The 20,036-nt window shown below is 42.1% G+C and overlaps 1 protein-coding gene across 1 annotated transcript; it reads right to left on the bottom strand.

Annotated features, from left to right (window-relative positions):
• Positions 1 to 1,110: 1,110 nt before the first annotated feature.
• Zscan30 (zinc finger and SCAN domain containing 30) lies at positions 1,111 to 18,673 on the bottom strand. The gene is given in 5 exon segments (XM_052155700.1): positions 1,111 to 2,198; positions 10,914 to 11,058; positions 11,356 to 11,380; positions 11,382 to 11,867; positions 18,592 to 18,673. Coding segments are annotated over 4 exon segments (1,566 nt in total). The 5' UTR covers positions 11,762 to 11,867; positions 18,592 to 18,673; the 3' UTR covers positions 1,111 to 1,182.
• Positions 18,674 to 20,036: the final 1,363 nt, after the last annotated feature.

The raw sequence follows: 20,036 nt of genomic DNA, 5'->3' as shown, positions 1-20,036 counted from the left end.
AAAAGAAAGAAAGGGTACACTCTGCTGGTAGAAATTATCAGCAATTGTGGATTAATTAAAACTGCCAAATTAAAATCAAGGAAGAATTTTGTAGAAGCTGAAGGACTAACTCTATTTCCCTCACGTGGCTTATCATCTGCAAACCTAATGCTGAGGGACTGACTCTCCAGGCTCCAGTGTCCTTCAGCTTCCAGTGCATGCTGTTTCCTTGGTATACATGCATGACTTTAGAAACACCAGTTTTATTATTTATCATGCTAATTCTGAATACTCCTAGATCATGTAGGTCACTTATGTTGTGAAACATTTCATGTTATCCAACTCAATCTATTAAAAACAGGAAAAGAAAACAGCCTGGCTTCTGAACTAGGGTCAAAAACAACTCCAGCAGGAACTAGAGCAGCCAATTTGCTGCTTCTACATTTTTGGTCTCAATATCATATCCAAGAAATTTTTAGTTTACTCAGAGATCAGATTAAAATCCCTGGAATGTCTTCCAACAGAACATTGAATTTATCTGCATAGTTATTGCCACACGCTGACCGTAATAATTGATTTGATTAAATATGTATATTCTATTAGCCCTTAATTTGGAGAGGGCAATGACCAAGCCTGTTCTCCCAATGGCTAAGACGAGCAGATCCCAAATAAGGAAGTACACTGTAACAGGAAGCTCTAGGTGAAAGGCACTAGCAAGGGGCAAAATGATCTTCCATTCCTCAGATATTAAACTAATCCAGGATATGACATTTCATAGCCTCAGTTCAACATTTCAGGGTTCAGTAACTCAAAACATGCCTACTCCTGTCAGGCCCAAACTCTAGCTAGACAGATCTTATAAAGAGGGCTTATAGGAGCTGTGCCTCAATCATGGACTTAAATGAAGGTGTTCAACGGCAGTTCTATCTGAAGTAGAGCATGGGATGAAGAGCTGATTGGTAAGAGACCTTATCCAGAAATGGGTCAGTCTTTTTCCCCACTTAGAAAATATCATTCTTTGTAGACAAGTTCTGGATAAAATTCTTCTTTCAATATGCAAGCATTTTGTGTGGATCTCTTTTTACAAAACAGAATTTGGATGGAAAGACAAAAGTCGTACTATTAGGAAACTTCTCTATCTTCTGTGGAGTCTCACTTTCAAAGTGAATTCCTTGCATTTGACATTTGTACAACCACTTACCCTTAGAGTTTAACTCTGGTATGTGCTCTCTGATGCTGCACAAGGCCTGACCTATGCCTAAATATTTTCCTACATTCATTACATTCATAAGGTTTCTCCCCAGAGTGAGTTCTCTGGTGCACAGTGAGTGCTGAGCTTCTATTAAAGGATTTTCCACATTCATTACATTTATAAGGCTTTTCACCAGTGTGGATTCTTTGATGTTCCCTAAGAACATAACTTGTCCAAAAAGCCTTACCACATTCAGTACATTCGTAGCCTTTGTCTCCACTGTGAATCTTCTTATGCTGAATAAGGGCAGAGCTCTGGATGAAGGCTTTCCCACATTCATCACAACTATAAGGTTTTTCTCCACTGTGAATCTTCTTATGCTGAATGAGGGTAGAACACTGGCTGAAGGCTCTCCCACATTCATCACAGCCATAAGGTTTCTCTCCAGTATGAATTCTCCTATGCCTAATGAGCCCTGTGTTGCTCCTAAAAGCTTTTCCACAGTCGCAACATTTAAAGGGTTTTTCACCACTGTGAATTCTCTGATGTCTAACAAGGTCTGCTCTGAAACCAAAGGCCTTTCCACATTCTTTACATGCATAAGGCCTCTCTCCAGTATGACTTCTCTGGTGTCTAATCAGCTTTGACCTATTGCAAAAAGCTTTCCCACAATCCACACATGTATAGAACAGTTTCCCTGTGTGAGTCCTGGGCTGTGTAGTACCATGCAAATTTTGACTAAGGATCCCATCACCTTCATTACACTCAAAGATGTTCTGTTTTGTAAAGGTTTTCTTGTTAAAGGTTGCCAAACTGAAATAGCCTTCCTGAGAAGAAAGCTGACTTGTTTTGTTGTTTATATCATCACTTCCTCTTTGCTTCTCATTGTTGACCATATATCCCATAGTTTCAACTATCTGTACTGGAGAAGTTTCCCTAGGAAGTCTTCCTGGAGATGCCTTGGCCACTGATGCAACACACTCAATTTCTTGCTTTGCTGTCAGTACTTTCCCAGTCGCCATCTTGCTATCTAAAAATGTGAATAGGATATATCTCTTTTTTTTCATGTTAAAAAAAAATGTTAGCAAAGAAACAACAAATAAACCAAAGGAAAAAGTAAGTGCTGGGTCAAGTGAGGTAGCTCAGTGATTTAAGAGTGCATATTTGCCTTGCAGAGGACCCACTTCAGTTTCCAGCACCCGCATGGTAGCTCAACCATCCCTAACTTCAGCTCCAGGAGCTCCAACACCCTCTTGTTGCCTCTGTGGGACAAGGCATGCAGGTGGTGCATGTATACACATACAGGCAAACATGCAAACTTGTTTTCAAACAAAACAGGGATAGTTATACAGCCAAATGACAGGGTGCTTGCAAATACAAAGCCCTGGGTTTGATCTTCAGGATTAGGGAAACAATATGGCTGGGGAAATGACAATTAGCTTCCCAATATAGAAGCATTCAAGAGAATAAAATGGACAAAGAACATAGGTCAGTACTGGAGATGTTGAGTAGTGAACAAGAAAACAACACTTAGAGGTGACGAACAGTTCAGACCAGCCATAAACCAGAAAGGGAAGAGACTATTCCAGATTAGCTAATGTGGGAGGAGAGGTGATACAAGATAACGACAAATGAAATGTCTTAAAAGTTGTACATCAGCGCAACAAAATCTAGCAAAGTAGGAAAGCACATGATACTATAAAATGTTTGGGGAAGAAGACTTGGACAAAGGAGGTGGGCAGGGCATAGACAACAAGAAGGCATGTGCAAATTCTCACAGGTTCCAAATAGGGCAAATATAAGCAGTATATTTATATATAATATATATTTTATATTTATATAAAATGTTACAAAGTTTATATGTTCATATACAATTATGTGATATTTCTATATTTGAATATATTATTTTTATATAAACATAAGCTATATATATGCAAATGTAAGTGTTAGTAAAAAAGGGAAAAAGCATTTAAAAAGAAATACTCCTTCCTCATTTTAGGTCAAATAAGAGTATTACTAATTCATCTCATAAGTATAAATGGCAAAAAAAAAAGGTGCCAACAGTTGCCCAAGGGCCTGATCAATCCAGCCGTCTTACAGCAAGGCCTTTTATTTCAAAATGTCCAGTGTCTCCAAAGAAGAACTACTAGATAGTTAATAAAAACTGAGTTCTTTTAAGGGTTTTTATTCCATCAAAAATCCTCTAAAATTATACGTTTTACAAACCAGAAAACTAAAGCTTTCAAGGGTTATGGGAAGCTATAAGATTACTAATTGATAGTCAAGATTAAAGACAGCTAACTTCAAAATTTAAAGTCTTTCTCCCAAGTCATCTGCCTGTCTTTTAGGAAACAGAGTTGTAGTTGCAATGAAACAAAAAATAATTTAAAACTCATTTAAATTCATCTGTTGAAAAGGGATAGTTTTACATGAAAATAAGTATTTCTGATATTCAAGTTTCATGACACCTTGAAAACAATATAGCATTACAGTTAATGCCTAGCAAAGCTGAGAGCAAGCTGCCTTCCTTTTCTATCATTCCTCATGAAAAATCGGAAAACAAAATCTGAAATGAAATTTGTACTGTACTTGGATTTCAGAAATTTAAATCATTAATGATATCGACGACTTAGTCAAGGTTGTGTTATTTTAAAAGTTATGAAGAAAGGCTAGATGTTGGCACACACCTTAAATCCCAACACTCAGGAGACAGGCAGATAGATTTTTGAGTATGAGACCAGCCTCATCTACATCCAGAGTTCCAAGACAGCCAGGGTTATAACCCATATCTCAAATGAAAAGAATAAAATACTCAACAAACACCGGGTGGTGGTAGCACACGCCTGTAATCCCAGCACTCTGGGAGGCAGAGGCAGGTGGGTTTCTGAGTTCGAGGCCAGCCTGGTCTACAGAGTGAGCTCCAGGACAGCCAGGGCTATACAGAGAAACCCTGTCTCGAAAAAACCAAATCCAAACAAACTAGTTTAATACTATTAATACTAGTTTAATAAAGACATAAAAATAGTGTCTTTGTCAGACATAGTGGTGCACACCTCAAATCCTAATACTTGGGAAGCAGAGGCAAGTGGATTCCTGTGGGTTCCTGGCCAGTCTGGTCTGCATAGTCTCAAAAACAAAACATATAGTAAGTGCATGAAGTGAAAGGATGTAACCAAAGAAAGGTTAACCTTGGATGCATAAATCAGAAAAACAAGATTTCTTTCCTGTTCCCCAAAAAACAGCAGGCATAATGGAGACAGTAGCTCACATTTAATCTCATGTCCAGAAAGTACAGTCACACCCTAAGGTACTAAGAGCTTCAACCCATGATGTAGTATCTAAAGGAAATTAGAGCAGAATCTGTAAAGATCTTAATGAAACCAAGTAAGGGCCAGGTGTGGTGGCACACAACTTTTAACCCAAGCACTCAGAAGGCAGAAGAGCATGGCTGGTCTATTTATTGAGTATCAGGTTCAGGACAAACAAGCAAAACAAAACAAAACAAAGCCAGAGAGAGAAAGGGGGACTAGATATATCTGCCCTAGGAGAGTTTGAGATTGTTATGGTTTAGATGCTATTCTCTAAGGCCTGTCTGTTGAAAACAAAAAGAACTATACAAAGAATCAACAAAACAAGGAGCTGGTTCTCTGAAAAAAAAAAAAATCAACAAGATAGATAAACCCTTAGCCAGACTAACCAGAGGGCACAGAGACAATATCCAAATTAATAAAATCAGAAATGAAAAAGGAGACATAATAACAGAAACTGTGGAAATTCAAAAAATCATCAGATCATACTACAAGAGTTTATACTCAACAAGGTTTGAAAACCTGGATGAAATGGACAACTTTCTAGATACATACCAGGTGCCAACGTTAAAACAGGATCAGATAAATCATCTAGTCTCATAAATCCTAAGGAAATAGAAGCAGTCATTAATAGTCTCCCATCAGAAAAAAAAAAAAAATCCCAGGACCAGATGGGTTTAGCAGGGAATTCTATCAGATCTTCAAAGAAGAGTTAATACCAATACTCTTCAAACTTTTCCACGAAATAGAAACTCAAGGAACACTACCCAACTCATTTTATGAAGCCACAATAATGCTTATACCTAAACCAAACAAGGAGAACTTCAGACCAATCTCCCTCATGAACATAGATGCAAAAATAATGAACAAAATCCTGGCCAACCGAATCCAAGAATGCATCAAAACTATAATTCACCACGATCAGGTAGGCTTCATCCCAGGAATGCAGGGATGGTTCAATATACGGAAATCTATCAATGTAATCCAGCACATAAACAAACCAAAGGAAAAAGCCACATGGTCATTTCATTAGATGCTGAAAAGGCTTTTAACAAAATCCAGCAGCCCTTCATGATAAAAGTCTTGAGGAGATCGGGAATCCAAGGCCCATACCTAAACATAGTGAAAGCAATATACTGCAAACCGGTAGCCAACATCAAGTTAAACGGAGAGAAACTTGAAGCAATCCCACTAAAATCGGGGACCAGACAAGGCTGCCCACTCTCTCCCTATCTATTCAATATAGTACTTGAAGTCCTAGCCAGAGCAATCAGGCAGCAAAAGGAGGTCAAAAGTATACAAATTAGAAAGGAAGAAGTCAAAATATCACTATTTGTAGATGATATGATAGTATACTTAACTGACCCCAAGACTTCCACCAGAGAACTCCTAAAGCTGATAAACAACTTCAGCAAAATGGCTGGATATAAAATTAACTCAAGCAAATCAGTAGCCTTCCTCTACTCAAAGGATAAACAAAAGGGGAAAGAAATTAGGGAAATGACACCCTTCACAATAGTCCCAAATAATATTTCATACCTAGGTGTGACCCTAACGAAGCAAGTGAAAGATCTATATGACAAGAACTTTAAGCCTCTGAAGAAAGAAATCGAAGGAAGTCTCAGAAGGTGGAAAGATCTCCCATGTTCATGGATTGGCAGGATCAATATAGTAAAAATGGCCATCTTGCCGAAAGCAATCTACAGATTCAATGCAATCCTCATCAAAATCCCAAATCAATTCTTCTTAGATCTAGAAAGAGCAATTCTCAAGTTCATCTGTAATAACAAAAACCCAGGATAGCAAAAACTGTTCTCCACAACAAAAGATCTTCTGGGGGAATCACCATCCCTGACCTCAAGCTCTACTACAAAGCAATAGTCATTAAAAAACTGTTTGGTACTAGTATTCAGACAGGCAGGAAGATCAATGGAATAGAATTGAAGACCCAGAAAAGAACCCACACATATTCAGTCACTTGATATTTGACAAAGGAGCTAAAAACATCCAGTGGAAAAAAGATAGCATTTTTAACAAATGGTGCTGGATCAACTGGAGATCTGCATGCAGAAAAATGCAAATCGAGCCATTCTTATCTCCTTGTACAAAGCTCAAGTCCAAGTGGATCAAGGATCTACACATAAAACCAGACACACTGAAGCTTATAGAAGAGAAAGTGGGGACAAATCTTGAACACAAGGGCACATGGGAAAAGTTCCTGAACAGAACACCAATAATGGCTTATGCTCTAAGAACGAGAATCAACAAATGGGACCTCATAAAACTGCAAAGCTTCTATAAGGCAAAGAACACAGTCAATAGGACAAAACAGCAACCAACAAATTGGGAAAAGATCTTTATCAACCCTACATCCAATAGAGGGCTAATATCCAATGTATACAAAGAACTCAAGAAGTTAGTCTCCAGAGAGTCAAATAACCCTATTAAAAATTGGGGTACAGAGCTGAACAGGGAATTCTCAACTGAGGAAACTCGAATGGCTCTAAAGCACCTAAAGAAATGTTCAGCATCCTTAGTTATCAGGGAAATACAAATCAAAACAACACTGAGATTCCACATTACCAGTCAGAATGGCTAAGATGAAAAACTCAGGGGACAGCAGATGCTGGAGAGGATGTGGGGAGGAAACAACACTTCTCCAATGTTGGTGGGATTGCAAGCTGGTAAAACCACTGTGGAAATCAGTTTGGCGATTCCTCAGAAAATTAGACATAGTATTACCTGTGGACCCAGCTATACCACTTCTAGGCATATACTCAGAAAATGTTCCTGCTGTAATAAGGACACATGCTCCACTATGTTCATAGCTGCCTTATTTATAATAGCCAGAAGATGGAAAGAACCCAGATGTCCCTCAACAGAGGAATGGATACAGAAACTATGGTATATATACATAGAGGAGTACTATTCAGCTATTAAAAACAATGAATTCATGAAATTCTTAGGCAAATGGATGGAGCTAGAAAGTGTCATCCTGAGCGAGGCAACCCAATCACAAAAGAACACATATGGTATGCACTCACTAACAAGCAGATGTTAGCCCAGAAGCTCAAATTGAACAAGTTACAATTCACCCAGCACAGGAAGCTCAAGAAGAAGGAGGACTTAAGTAAGGGTGCTTTGGTTCCTCTGAGAAAGGGAACAAAATACTCACAGGAGCAATAAGGGAGACAATGTGTGGAACAGAGACTGAAGTAAACACCACCCAGAGACTGCCCTACCTGGGGATTCATCCTATAAACAGTCAACAAACCCCAACACTTTTATGGATGACAAGAAGCATATACCAAAAGAAGCATGCCATGGTTGTCTCTGGAGGGGCCCTGCCAGAGCCTTACATATACAGAGGCAGACGCTAACAACCAAATTATTGAACTGCGCATGGGGTCCCCAATGGAGGAGCTGAAGGGTGGTCCTGAGGAGCTGAAGGGATTTACAGCCTCATGGGAAGAACAATGATTTCGGCCACCCAGATGCCCCAAAACTCCCAGGGACTGAACCATCAACCAAGGGGCACACATGGTTCCAGCCAAAAATGTGGCAGAGGAAGGCCTTGATGGGCATCAGTGGGAGGAATGGTCCTTGGTCAGGTAAAGGCTCAAAAGAGGCCCCAACAAAGGGAAACAAGGGGGGTGGGGAGATGGGAGTGTGTTGGGTGGAGGCAGGGGGAAGGAGGAGGAGGTGTTGGGGGTGTTAGGGGAGGGGAGATTTCGGGAAAGGTTTTACCATTGGCAATGTAAATAAAGACGCTACTCAATTAAAAAAGAAAAAGAGGTGAATCCATTCCTCTAGGGCATGGTATGCACATGAAGGCGAAGGAGTATAGAAAGCTGAGAATGAGACTTATGGATTCCAAATGCACAGTGACAGCCATAGGAAAGGGAAGCTATGTGGAAGGAGGTAGAGGGAGTGGCCCTACACTGTAAGCGTGTGACTGGACAGCATGGTCTGGCCTAACACCAGTGTTCATTCATTTGGCTCATTTGTTTAGAGGGAGGAATTAAATGTGTTCATTGAGATGGAAGAGGACGTAGGACCAGACACTGGGAGCCTATTGGAGCATCTGTTCTCAAGGAAGAGGGACAGACTAGGTTTTTTTCAAGAGAAGATTGAGGGTTGGTAATAAATATTCTAAGGAGTTGGGGGGTGGGGGGGGAAAGGCCTATCTGTTGAGAGCTTAGTCACCCATATAGTGATGTCAACTAATGGAGCCTTTAAGGGGCAGCCCTGTTAGGAGACCCCAAGGTCAACTGTAATACCCTCAAAAAGGATTAAGGCATTTCTCAGAGGATTCTGGTTAGTTCTTGCAAGAACTGATCCCAGAGTTGCAGTCTCTGCTTCCTACTTCCTGCTTCTATATAACTCTGTCTATTTTCTCATAACCAACATCATGATATAATGTTGTAGAAAGAGCCCAAACCAGAAATGAGCGAATGAAGGGAACAGAGCCTTAAACCTCTGAATGCATGAGTTAATAAACCCGCTTTTTTCTTTATGTTAGTTGCTTCAGATATCTCATTATACTTATTGAAAAACTAATACAGACATTTAAGTATTATTTTCTATTAGATAGTTTCCTGTAAGGCAAGGTATACAAGATCATTTTTCAATATTCATTTTAATGTGCCTACTGCTTAATCCATGGGGTATTTAAGAGGGCAGTATCAGAGTGGATAACTGGAGGAAAGTTGAGAGGGTATTTCTAAAGAGACCTCAGTAGATAACTGATAGGATTCCTTTGGTGAACTTCCAAGGTCAGGGCCTCAGGCGTCTGTCCTCTTATTCCTACTTCTATCAACATACAGTGAATAGATTTACATCTTAGGGTAGATTCATACTAACCAAGCACTTGTAACTGCAGTATAACTATAATAACAATAAGTAATGTAAATTACATAGTCTTGAATGGACTGAGTCATTCTTTTACTATAGATAGATTTCATGGGAAGGTAACAAGATTGCTTTGTGAAAATGAAATCAGAAGCACAATCAGATATAAAGGCTAATACACCTGATGTGGCTAACTGTCTATATCAATGTTGCCAATAACTTAAAATCCTTTTGGATCTAATTCTTGGCACCTATGATATTTTCAATTTATTGCCCCCTTGTTTCAAATTTACCATTGTCCTATCTATAATACTGGCATCATGCTAGCACATCATTTTATCAGTTGTAGGAGAGTTGGAAGGACAGTGGAAGAGACTTCTGTTAATTTCTTAGAGCATGTAGTACACCCAACAATATACCCCCAATAAATCTCAGAGAAACTGTCCTGCTTAACAACTTCCCAGCAAATTTCATGTTAAGTCACACTTCCTGGCAGGCTTTTGGCACCCTAACGGTGGCTCCTACCGAATCTAGCCTGCTGAGCATTTCAGAGAAATCTCTACTCCATCTGTGACTCTACCCTCTAACAAGGTTAGATCTCAGGCCTAGAAGGGGAAGACAAATGGCACCCTCTTGCATCTGTGTTCTTGTGAGGACTTTCTACCTTAGCCCTGTACATTCTAGAGTTTGGCTTTTAGTTATACTACACAGTGCTCAATGCCTTGCTACTTTTCTTCTTCTTTGAGACTATTTCATGTAGTCCAGTCTAGCCTGTAACAACTCTCCTACCTCTCAGCCTTTCAAGTCAGTACTGGTATTATAAGTGTATGCCACCACATCTGGCTTGAAGCTGACGATTTTAATATTAAGTTTTTCCTTTTCCAAGGTATTATGAGACTTTAGCTTCAGACAGTATTCTTATCACTCTTAGAAATGTACTTGTTAATGTGACAAAAATATTGTTAAACCGGTATTAGAGGGCTGGAGAGATAGCTCAGTGGTTAAGAGCACTGACTGCTCTTCTACAGGTCCTGAGTTCAAGTCCCAGCAATCACATGGTGACTCACAACCATCTGTAATGGGATCTGATGCCCTTTTCTGGTGTGTCTGAAGACAGCTACGGTGTACTCATATACATAAAATAAATAAATAAATAAATCTTTTTTAAAAACAGTATTAGTATTAAATATGGCATGAGGAAATCTTATTAAAGACATTTTTAATCCAAGTTAAAATTATATTAAAATTTCAGATTCTAGGCTGAGCCAATTGATGACTATTTTAAGGCCAGCAGGACTTTCCAACAATACCTTTTTTTTTTTTTTTTTTTTTTTTTGGATTTGGTTTTTTCGAGACAGGGTTTCTCTGTATAGCTCTGGCTGTCCTGGAACTTACTCTGTAGTCCAGGCTAGCCTTGAACTCAGAAATCCACCTGCCTCTGCCTCCCAGAGTGCTGGGATTACAGGCGTGCGCCACCACTGCCCAGCTTTCCAACAATACTTAATGACAGTCATTAAGAAAGTAAGCCTTGGCACATCGATAACCCTCACCTTCATCCTCAACCCTAAATGGTAGGGTGGCCTCTTCTCTCTCGTGGGAAATCTGGGACTCCTGGGGTTCACTCTTGCAGTGGTTCTCCAAGGACTGCCGCGGACTACTCAGAGCCGCCTGCGTTCCCATGAGTGTCACTCCTTTGCATTTCGTTTCTTGACGACCATGAGCTGTGTCCTAGAGTAACAAGTATCAGTAGTGTGACTGAGGGCAGAGAAGAGAAAAACCCAACAGCAACAGGGCAAGACAGAAGAAGCAGAAAACTTTCAGATGACCAGAAAAAACAAAAACAAGACAACAACAAAAAACTACTGTTTTGAACTACAAATCCCCATGATTTGAACTAATGGGCAAATGACTAATTAATGTCCCAAGGGACGTACACTGATTAAGTCCCTGGAGCTGAGTCATTGCTACTTATCCTGGCTTCTCTGTTGAACACAAGAGATCAAAACCAGCAAAAAGGAATCCTACCTGTTGCTTGGGTTCATCAAACTCTCTCCAGCTCCTCCAGCAGGGTCACAGCCTCCTCTCCATTTCGGGGCCTGTGTTCAAGCACCCAGGCCTTCAGCTCCATAGGCCAGATGGTCAGGAACTGCTCCAGCACCAGCAGCTCTATGATCTGATCCCTGGAGTTCTCCTCTGGCCTCAGCCACTGCTGGCAAAGCGTCTGCAGTTGGTTCAGAGCCTCCCGGGGCCCAGTGAAATCGGAGTAGCCAAACTGTCTGAACTGCTGACGGAAAACCTCCTGGCTCTGGAGGTTTCCCTGAAGACTGAAGTCCTGCTTCCAAACGCCATTTTTTTCTTCAACTTTCACAAAGTTGAGCCTAGTTTGTCCTTCTGGAGCATGACAGGCCAACGCTGTTGTGTCTCTGAACATCCTGGACAGAATAAGCCAAAAGGCTACCTAGCTGAGTCAGAGAGGAGGTGGATCCTAAGAACCCCTGAGGTGGACCACATTCATGTTACACAGGGAAAGCATGTACCTGCAATGTAAATACAAGTTTATGAAGGACAGCCACTTGGGTATGTATACCACTGTTAAAAAAACAAAACAAAACAAAACAAAACACCTGCAGAGTTACGGAATGAAGCTCAGTGATCACAGTGCCTGTGTAGAAAACTGACAAAAGGCCACTTCCATACAAATGACAATCTAAAAATTATTCAAGATCGTTTTCAGGATGTGAGACAGAAATTTTAATATGGCCTAAATCATGTGGCCTTTAGTAATATTCGACAGCGTTAAGGATAGAGCAGTGCTCTATACGAACCACCATGTGTCTGTCCGTTCTCCAAATGAGCTTCCGAGGATCAGAAGCTGACCAAAGGCACACGCCAGTAAACAGCAGAGCTGAACTTTGCAAGCAAAGCATTTAGCTCTACTATGCCATCGAGTATCCCAAAAGACAAGACTCAAAATCTAACACGTGCTATGGACAGTTTACAAGAGCTACTTAATTGGGTCTCTCAACAATACCACTATGCAGTAAATATCCCCCATGTTTTACAGATGGAAAAGCCAAGCATCTTGAATTTTCGCAAGTCACCAAACTGGTTAGGACATTAACCTAGTCTGACTCTTGATCACTAGCTGGTTTTATTCCAGAATGGATTGCCCAGACCAATCTTGGTCATTCTTGCAAATTAGGAATGATGGCAAGACTATAAGGATTAGGGTCGTGGATAATGCCCAAGAGCGCATAAAGAAGGAAAGCCAGAGCACCAGAGTCATGGATTCCCTTCGTTATTTCACAAATACTTTAAAATTTACTATGTACTATACAAACTGCTAAGCAGAAGTCTCATATTACGTTCTCTTCCAAAGGACTCTGAGTTCAGTTTGGGAAAACAGGCAAGCAGTATGATAGATCAAAGGAATCCCAGGACAATCAAAGGACAGTGAGCACGAAGAAAGAACCAATGACTAAGAGCAGAGAGGGCCAAAGGAGCCAGAGAGAGTTGCCTGCAAGAGAAAAAATAGTCTGGTCTGAGTGACACAGATGGGTGTGAGAGGACATGGCCCACTGAAGAAACTAATGGGAGTTTAGGAATAGCAGAGGAATGGCTGTCACTTCCAGTTATAACTCAATTGTCAGCCATGGAAGATGGGCCCTAAGACAGGTTCAGTCGGAGTCCCCAGGAATATGGCTTTAGTAAATGTCCCAGGTATGTCTATGTACCCAGGTTTAAAAGTCTGTGCCAGACTCTGGAACACTAATGTACAGTAAGAGAAAATACACCTATAGTAGAACAGCCAAGCCATCCACGGTGAGAGGGGGAGCCCCAAGGCCACAAGCATGGCTGGAAGGTCTGAGTCCCATGCAGAGTCGTGTGCAGAAGGGATGGGCTACAGCCATTCAGGTGTGAGGCCATCATAGCTTGAATGATAGAAGACAAAGATACAGAAACTGAGCATGTCTTTGAGTCCTACTTGAAGGGTTTGGAAGACAAAAATAGTGTTTCAAGCCTATACTCCAACATTTACTAGGTTGAAGAAAGACTGTGAATTCCAGGCAGCTCAGGTTACACAGTGAGTTCTTACCTATACACTGAGACCCTGTCTCTAATGAAAGAACGATGAATTCAGTTTTCTGGGTAACTCTAATGACTAGAAGTTGATTGTGCAATTATCTGAACTACTCATTAATAAAGTTAGGTCTGAGATACCTATAATGTAGCATTTCCTCTGTGCTTTGAGAGATATTAACAGATGTTTCATAAATAGACAAACATAAATCCATGCATAAACAACATGGACACTATATGTATGTTTTGAGACAGGGTCTTGCTATGCAGCTAGGACAATCACAATCGTCTTACTTCTTCCTCCTAAATACCTCCCAAACCCTGTTAAATTGTAGAATAAAATAATAATTTCTTTTTTTTCTTACTAAGTAAGTCAGTATTTAAGAAACTTCAGGGCTACATAGTGATACCTATCTGGGGGTTGTGGACTATGTGGAAGGACAGGATGGGACAGTACACATTTGCCACCAAACCTTCTGACCTGAGGTTGAAACCTGAAACGCAAGGATAAAAGGAGAATCTCTGAATGTGTTCCTCTGATCTACATGTGCATGCACGCGCGCCCACACACACACAGGCACATACACACACATCAAATAAAATATAAACAAAGAGGAAAACAAAGAAATGATGTGTGCCATGCTGTTAGACATTTATGGTCTTTCCAGATGTCTATGGCGAACAGTGTCTGCCAGGATTGCACACCGATGTGTGTTCTTCACTTAGTGATCAGAATTCTGTTACATCTCTAGCCTTTCAATCCCAGCATTTGTGATATTACTCATTTTTAAAATTTTATTTTTAATTATACGTAGGTGTGTGTTGATGTATGGGTTGTGCTCATGTATGCAGGACCAACTGAGGCTAGAAAAGGCCATTGGATTGCCTGGAGCTTGAGTTACGGGTGGTTGTGAGCCAGTCAGCATGGATGCTGGAAACCGAACTGAGGTCCTCTGCCAAGAGCAGTCAGCATAAACCTGAGCTGCCTCACCGGCCCTTACTCAATTTTTATTATAAATACTATGCCTCAAGAGCATGTTCTTCAGGCATGTGTGACTGAGAAGTTTATACCAATAAGTTTTTGTTTCTGTTCCTCCAATCCTTCCCAGTGCACCCATAAAGTTAGTCCTAAGCATTTCCCCTTACAGTCCCTCTCCATGTCTCCCTCACTTCCAGTTAATACCCATCACCTAGTCTAGAATGCCCACCTCCAGACCTCGTTACCCCCAGCTGCTCAATCTCACCATGAGTTTCTTGAATAGCTTAAAAGAACTTCAAATGCTGCATAGGAAAACCACCTCATGAACCTTTTCAGTTTGAACCTGTGGTCGACAGAATAGCCATCTGTGTAGCCAGTAACCAATACATCTAACAGTTCTCTCTAACCCCTTCCTTCTATTTAAATTAAGCCCTACTGGTTTTATTTCTTCTCTCTAGAGTCTACATTCCTCTTCCAGCCATCATCTAAAAGTCTCCTGTGTGTCAAACCACACAACTTACCACTTGGCTTTCCTCTGACCAACTTTTGTTCACAGTGTGTTTACTGATCAGGGTTAGCTGTTGGTTTTGACTTTTGATACCTAATGTGATTGTAATGTACTATCAAGACTGTTATTGGGAGGTTCAGGAGTTCAGAGCACTGGCTGCTCTTGCAAGAATCTGGGACAGAGTCCAGCACATACACAGCAGCCAACAGCAGACAGTAACTTGAGTTCCAGAGGACCCAGTGCCCCCTTCTGGCCTCTAAGGGCACTGCGGAACATTCAGTACACAGTACATGTACATAAATGAATCTTAAAAGAGAGAGAAAGAGAGAGAGAGAGAGAGAGAGAGAGAGAGAGAGAGAGAGAGTGAGTGTGTCTAAAATATATGGGCCAGGCTAGATTTCCACAGTGCAGTGCTCACTAGCTAGCAATTGATTCCGGCTGTCAGCTGGGCATGTTATTGATTAGAATGCTATATATGTGCCCTTCACGTGCCTCCGGCTATTTCTTTAGAAACACAAACCTTTTAGGGTGAAGCTTCTTTAATGTACTCATCTCATTCACTTGGGCTGTGTTCTAGCTTAATCAGACGCTCCTAAGTCAGATCCCAGTAACTACATCTGTAGCACGGTCTACAGATGATCCTGAGATGTCAATGGCTGAGAACCCTGACTTAGTCAAGAAAGCGCAAACGACAAGGGTAAAGGGAACTGCATTTCTCTCAAAGCACTTGACTTTTTGTCAAGAAACACGGTGAACTGGTGTGGGGAAGGTGAAGCGAGATGGTTCAGGGGTTAAGCACACTTAGGGATCTTACAGAGAACCCAGGCTCAGTTCCGAGCACCCACACAGGGGCTTACAGCCATCTGTTAGTTCCAAGGAGTCCCATGCACACGATCCACATAAGCTCACACAGGCTCACACATAAATAAAATACATAAATTAATTCACGCACCTTAATGGGACTTCTGGACTTGTCTATGACTACACAGTCTACATTGTTTTGGCTCACTACTGTCTTTCTATCACTCAACCCAATGAATCACATGACACTGTACATTATATACAGGATTATAATACTGAACATATATATGTGCATATGTGTATATACATCTGTGTGCATATAATACACACCTATATACATATATATTTATATGTGTCATAATCAAAAAATAATTTCAAAGATGCACTAGTCAACACTGTCAGGTACCCAATACAAACTGAGAAACAATCCCACAGCAGTTAGCAGGTTACAAGTAGTGATGTAGCTCCCCAAAAAATGCACTAGCGTTCAAGTCAGACAATCCTAGTCAGTCAGTCAGGTGATCATGGTGAGATTCTGGAATTCCATTCCCTCCCCTGGGAAGAGCTAATACCATAACTACAGTAGCTAGTGATGCACAGTATGTTCAGACATCTTTCTATGTTGACGCTTTCACACACACACACACACACAGACACACACACAGACACACACACACACAGTCACAGGACTCGCCAGTTCCCACAGTAGTCAGCAATTCAGTGTGGACCTTCCCTTCCCTGGAAACCTGCAGACCCAGAATCCCATCCTCCCAAGTTTTCGGTGAGGCTCTCACCCTTAAGACCATCAATTTCCTATACTATTCTCTTCAAGGTCAGCACCAAACAATCAGGGAAATCCTCATCTCCCAGAGTGCTTCACCTGATCCTTCTTAGAGCAACCGCGGGAAGATTCTTCCCATTTCCCCTTGCGCTTTCTGCCCTCTGACTCTGAGGCTTTCCTATCAAGGCACGAGAACTGCAGGAGCAAACTCCCTTCCCAACCCAAATCATTTCCTTTTAGAAACACATGTCAAAACTGTCCCAGAAAGACAGTCAAGGTAAGAAGCAAATCCCACTCTTCAAGAGGTGGGCTACAGAATAGGCATCGCTGTGGGAAATGTACCAACAGAACAGTCACTGATGCGAGCCCAGCGCCGACTGCTGTCCTCACAGAAGACTGCAGAGCCACTCCAGTGTTTCAGAGGCACTCACGCTTCTCAGGGTACAAGTCTGAGGAAGCAAACTTGTCTGCAAGGGTAGGAAGTGACTGACTCTGACCAGAAAAGCTGCATTTAGGTGTCAGCCAGCAAATGGTGAAAGGGAGTGGAGTGGGAGGCACTGAGCCTGGGAGCAAGCAGGCCCCCACCTCTGGGAGGTGGAGCCCTGACCCCTAACCAGCCATCCACCCGACCAAGAGGAAACCTCCGGGCACGTCTGGGTAACCAACCCTCTACTGGCTGAGGAAGGCTGTTATTATTAATGTATCTGCACTGAAATGTAATGTCACTGCTTGATCATTTAATAAGTAACAATACACTGCACCTTTATAGTAGATCCTAGCATTGCCAAGCTCGCCTTCACAACACGCTATAGCATAAATTCCCACTGTTTCAATATATGCAAGTTGTCCCATCTTGTGTGGCTTGTGGAGTCGGCTGGGCTGTGGGTTTTGTTGTTGGTTTGGTGTTTTGTTTTGTTTTGTTTTGAGCCAAGAGCTCATACTTGAGCTGGTCTTTAACGAGTTGATCCTCCTGCCTCCACCACCTGAGTGCTGAAATTATGGCTCCGACTCCAGGGGCCACAATCTCAGATGACTCCTCTGCCGAAATGCCGGCTCACATCTGCTTCACTCACAAGTTCAAAGTGCTCCTTAGAGGAGGACCTCGCTTGTTACAAAATTGATAATATGTAGTGCATACAGGCATGAAGGGCTGGGCAGTTATCAAGACATTGCCCCGAGCTGGGCAGTGGTGGTGCATGCCTGTAATCCCAGCACTTGGGAGGCAGAGGCAGGCGGATTTCTGAGTTTGAGGCCAGCCTGGTCTACAGAGTGAGTTCCAGGACAACCAGGGCTATACAGAGAAACCCTGTCTCAGAAAAACCAAAAAATCCAAAAACAAAACAAAACAAAACATTGCCCCAGCCGTTACTGACCGGAACAGCAGGGAGAGGTATGTATTAAACTGTGAATACAAATTACAAAAAGCCAGACCTCAGGGCGCAGGACGGACTGGTCTAGCTACTTGAGAGGCTGAGGCAGAAGTTCTCCAAACTCAAGGTCAGCCTGGGCAAAAGCGAGCTCTGGGCCATCCTGGATAATCAGGGATACTGTAGCTGGGCAGTGGTGGCGCACACCTGTAATCACAGCACTTGGGAGGCAGAGGCAAGCAGATTTCTGAGTTCGAGGCCAGCCTGGTCTACAGAGTGAGTTCCAGGACAGCCAGGGCTACACAGAGAAACCCTGTCTCGAAAAAAAATCAGTGATATTGTGTCTCAGATTTTAAAACACTAATACATTTTAAAAACTACAGATAACTTGATGCTTTCAAAGTGTCAAATAAAGGAAAAGCCAAGACCATGGTGAGAGCTGGCCCTGGAACCGGCTTTGTCCACAGCAAGGAGCCTGCCAGCACCAGCACACAGGAGGCGCGGCTAAGTGGAAGAGGAATCCGCTAAGTGCAGAAGAGTCTCAGGAAGACGCGAGCCGGGCGAGCCGAGGCATCCATAGAGGGCTAAGCGACCCGAGAACCACCCAAGTGGCCTAGACACAGCTCCAGGCTCTGCCCAAGCGGACCCCGAGCGAGGGGTAGAGGGGAGGGTGTACGGAAGGACTGCGCCCCACCAGAGGGGCCTGGAGGGCATCGAAGGCCAATGGCTACACCCTCTCACTCACCTCGCGCCGCAGATGAGCTGCACAGCCCTGAGAGCCCGAAAGGTACGGTGCTCGCGAGCCGGAAGTGGGAACAACTGTGCCCCTCTAGGAAACCCAAAGGACTGCTTTTTCTATGGCTGCATGTGCCCTTTTGGAGGTGTCTGTGACTGAACAAATGATACAATTGCAATGTAAGAGTACAGTGAGCCAGATCTTGAGAGTTAAATCAAGTCAGTGCGTGAAAGAGACTATTAGGTTTTCAAGGTGTGTTCAAATGACTTAAAATACATGTGTACTTTTCTCTCAAATTGATCTGGCCATAAAGGACCCTCTGTTGGCGATCCTTTCTCAACTTTACAAAGATCATTGTTTTGAGAGAGAGAGTTTTCCTGACTGTCAGAAAAGGATTAAATCAAAATACTGGTATTGAGCCTGATAAAATACATAACTAAATTAAAATGGTTCTGAAATGCCTTTCAGGAACCAACACTCATGTTCTTTCGAGGACTCAGATTGTGAAGTAAATACAATCAAGTCTGCTCAGTTTTATGCATTACTTATTTTTCTTCAAACCATGACTACAAACAACACAAAGGATAATGTTCTTGTTGTTTTCTCTGTTCTTCCCTGAGCTTTGACCACGGCATCGATTTGTAGTCATGACTTAGATTCTCCTTACTTCCCCACAAATCTCCAGGCTGAAAGGGCTCACGCTCAGGATTGTGAGGACCATCCTAAATCCAGCATGTATGTTGTGGTGCAGTGTCTAATATAGGAATACTTGTTGGATGAATAAATTCACATAGTCCTAAAAAAAACTCTATTGTTAGTGAGGCACATATATACCGCTAATCTCAGAATTTAGGAGGCAGAGACAGATGGATCTCTATGAGAGACCCTGGTTTACAGGCCTGCCTGGTTTACAAAACGTGTTCCAGAAAAGCCAGAGCTTCATAATAGAGACCCTGTCTCAAAACAATCAAACAAACAAAAAGCAATAATACTGTTAACCTGAGGTTTCATTGTGTGATTGTGTGGTTCAACCTACACTTGTGGCTCCTGCCTGACTGCTTTGCTCCTCTGTATTTCTGTCTTCCTCTCTGTCTTGTCAAGGTCCAGCACGACACTCACTGACAGGAGCTCTACAAGACCCCCTGACCCGGTCCTAGAAGCAGATCTCCATGTGTAAACATGTACAACACATCCATACAGCTACTACTGTGCTTCTCTGGTTGAACAATGGTGCTATACAAGTGAAGAACATAATTTCATGACCACAACACAGGGGGTTGTAATAGTGCACACCTACTCATCACTTGGGACCTGTGGCAGGAAGATTGCCAGGAGTTCGAAGCCAGCCTAGGTTGCAGAGTAAGTTCCAGGTCAGTCAGAGCTATACAGCTAGATCTGGTCACAAAAAACCAACAACACAACCAACCACCGCCACAAACAACATCCAAAAAACC

This window comes from Apodemus sylvaticus, chromosome 13 (assembly GCF_947179515.1).
Source record: "Apodemus sylvaticus chromosome 13, mApoSyl1.1, whole genome shotgun sequence".
Lineage (NCBI taxonomy): Eukaryota > Metazoa > Chordata > Mammalia > Rodentia > Muridae > Apodemus > Apodemus sylvaticus.
This window is presented reverse-complemented; position numbering and strand designations above follow the sequence as displayed.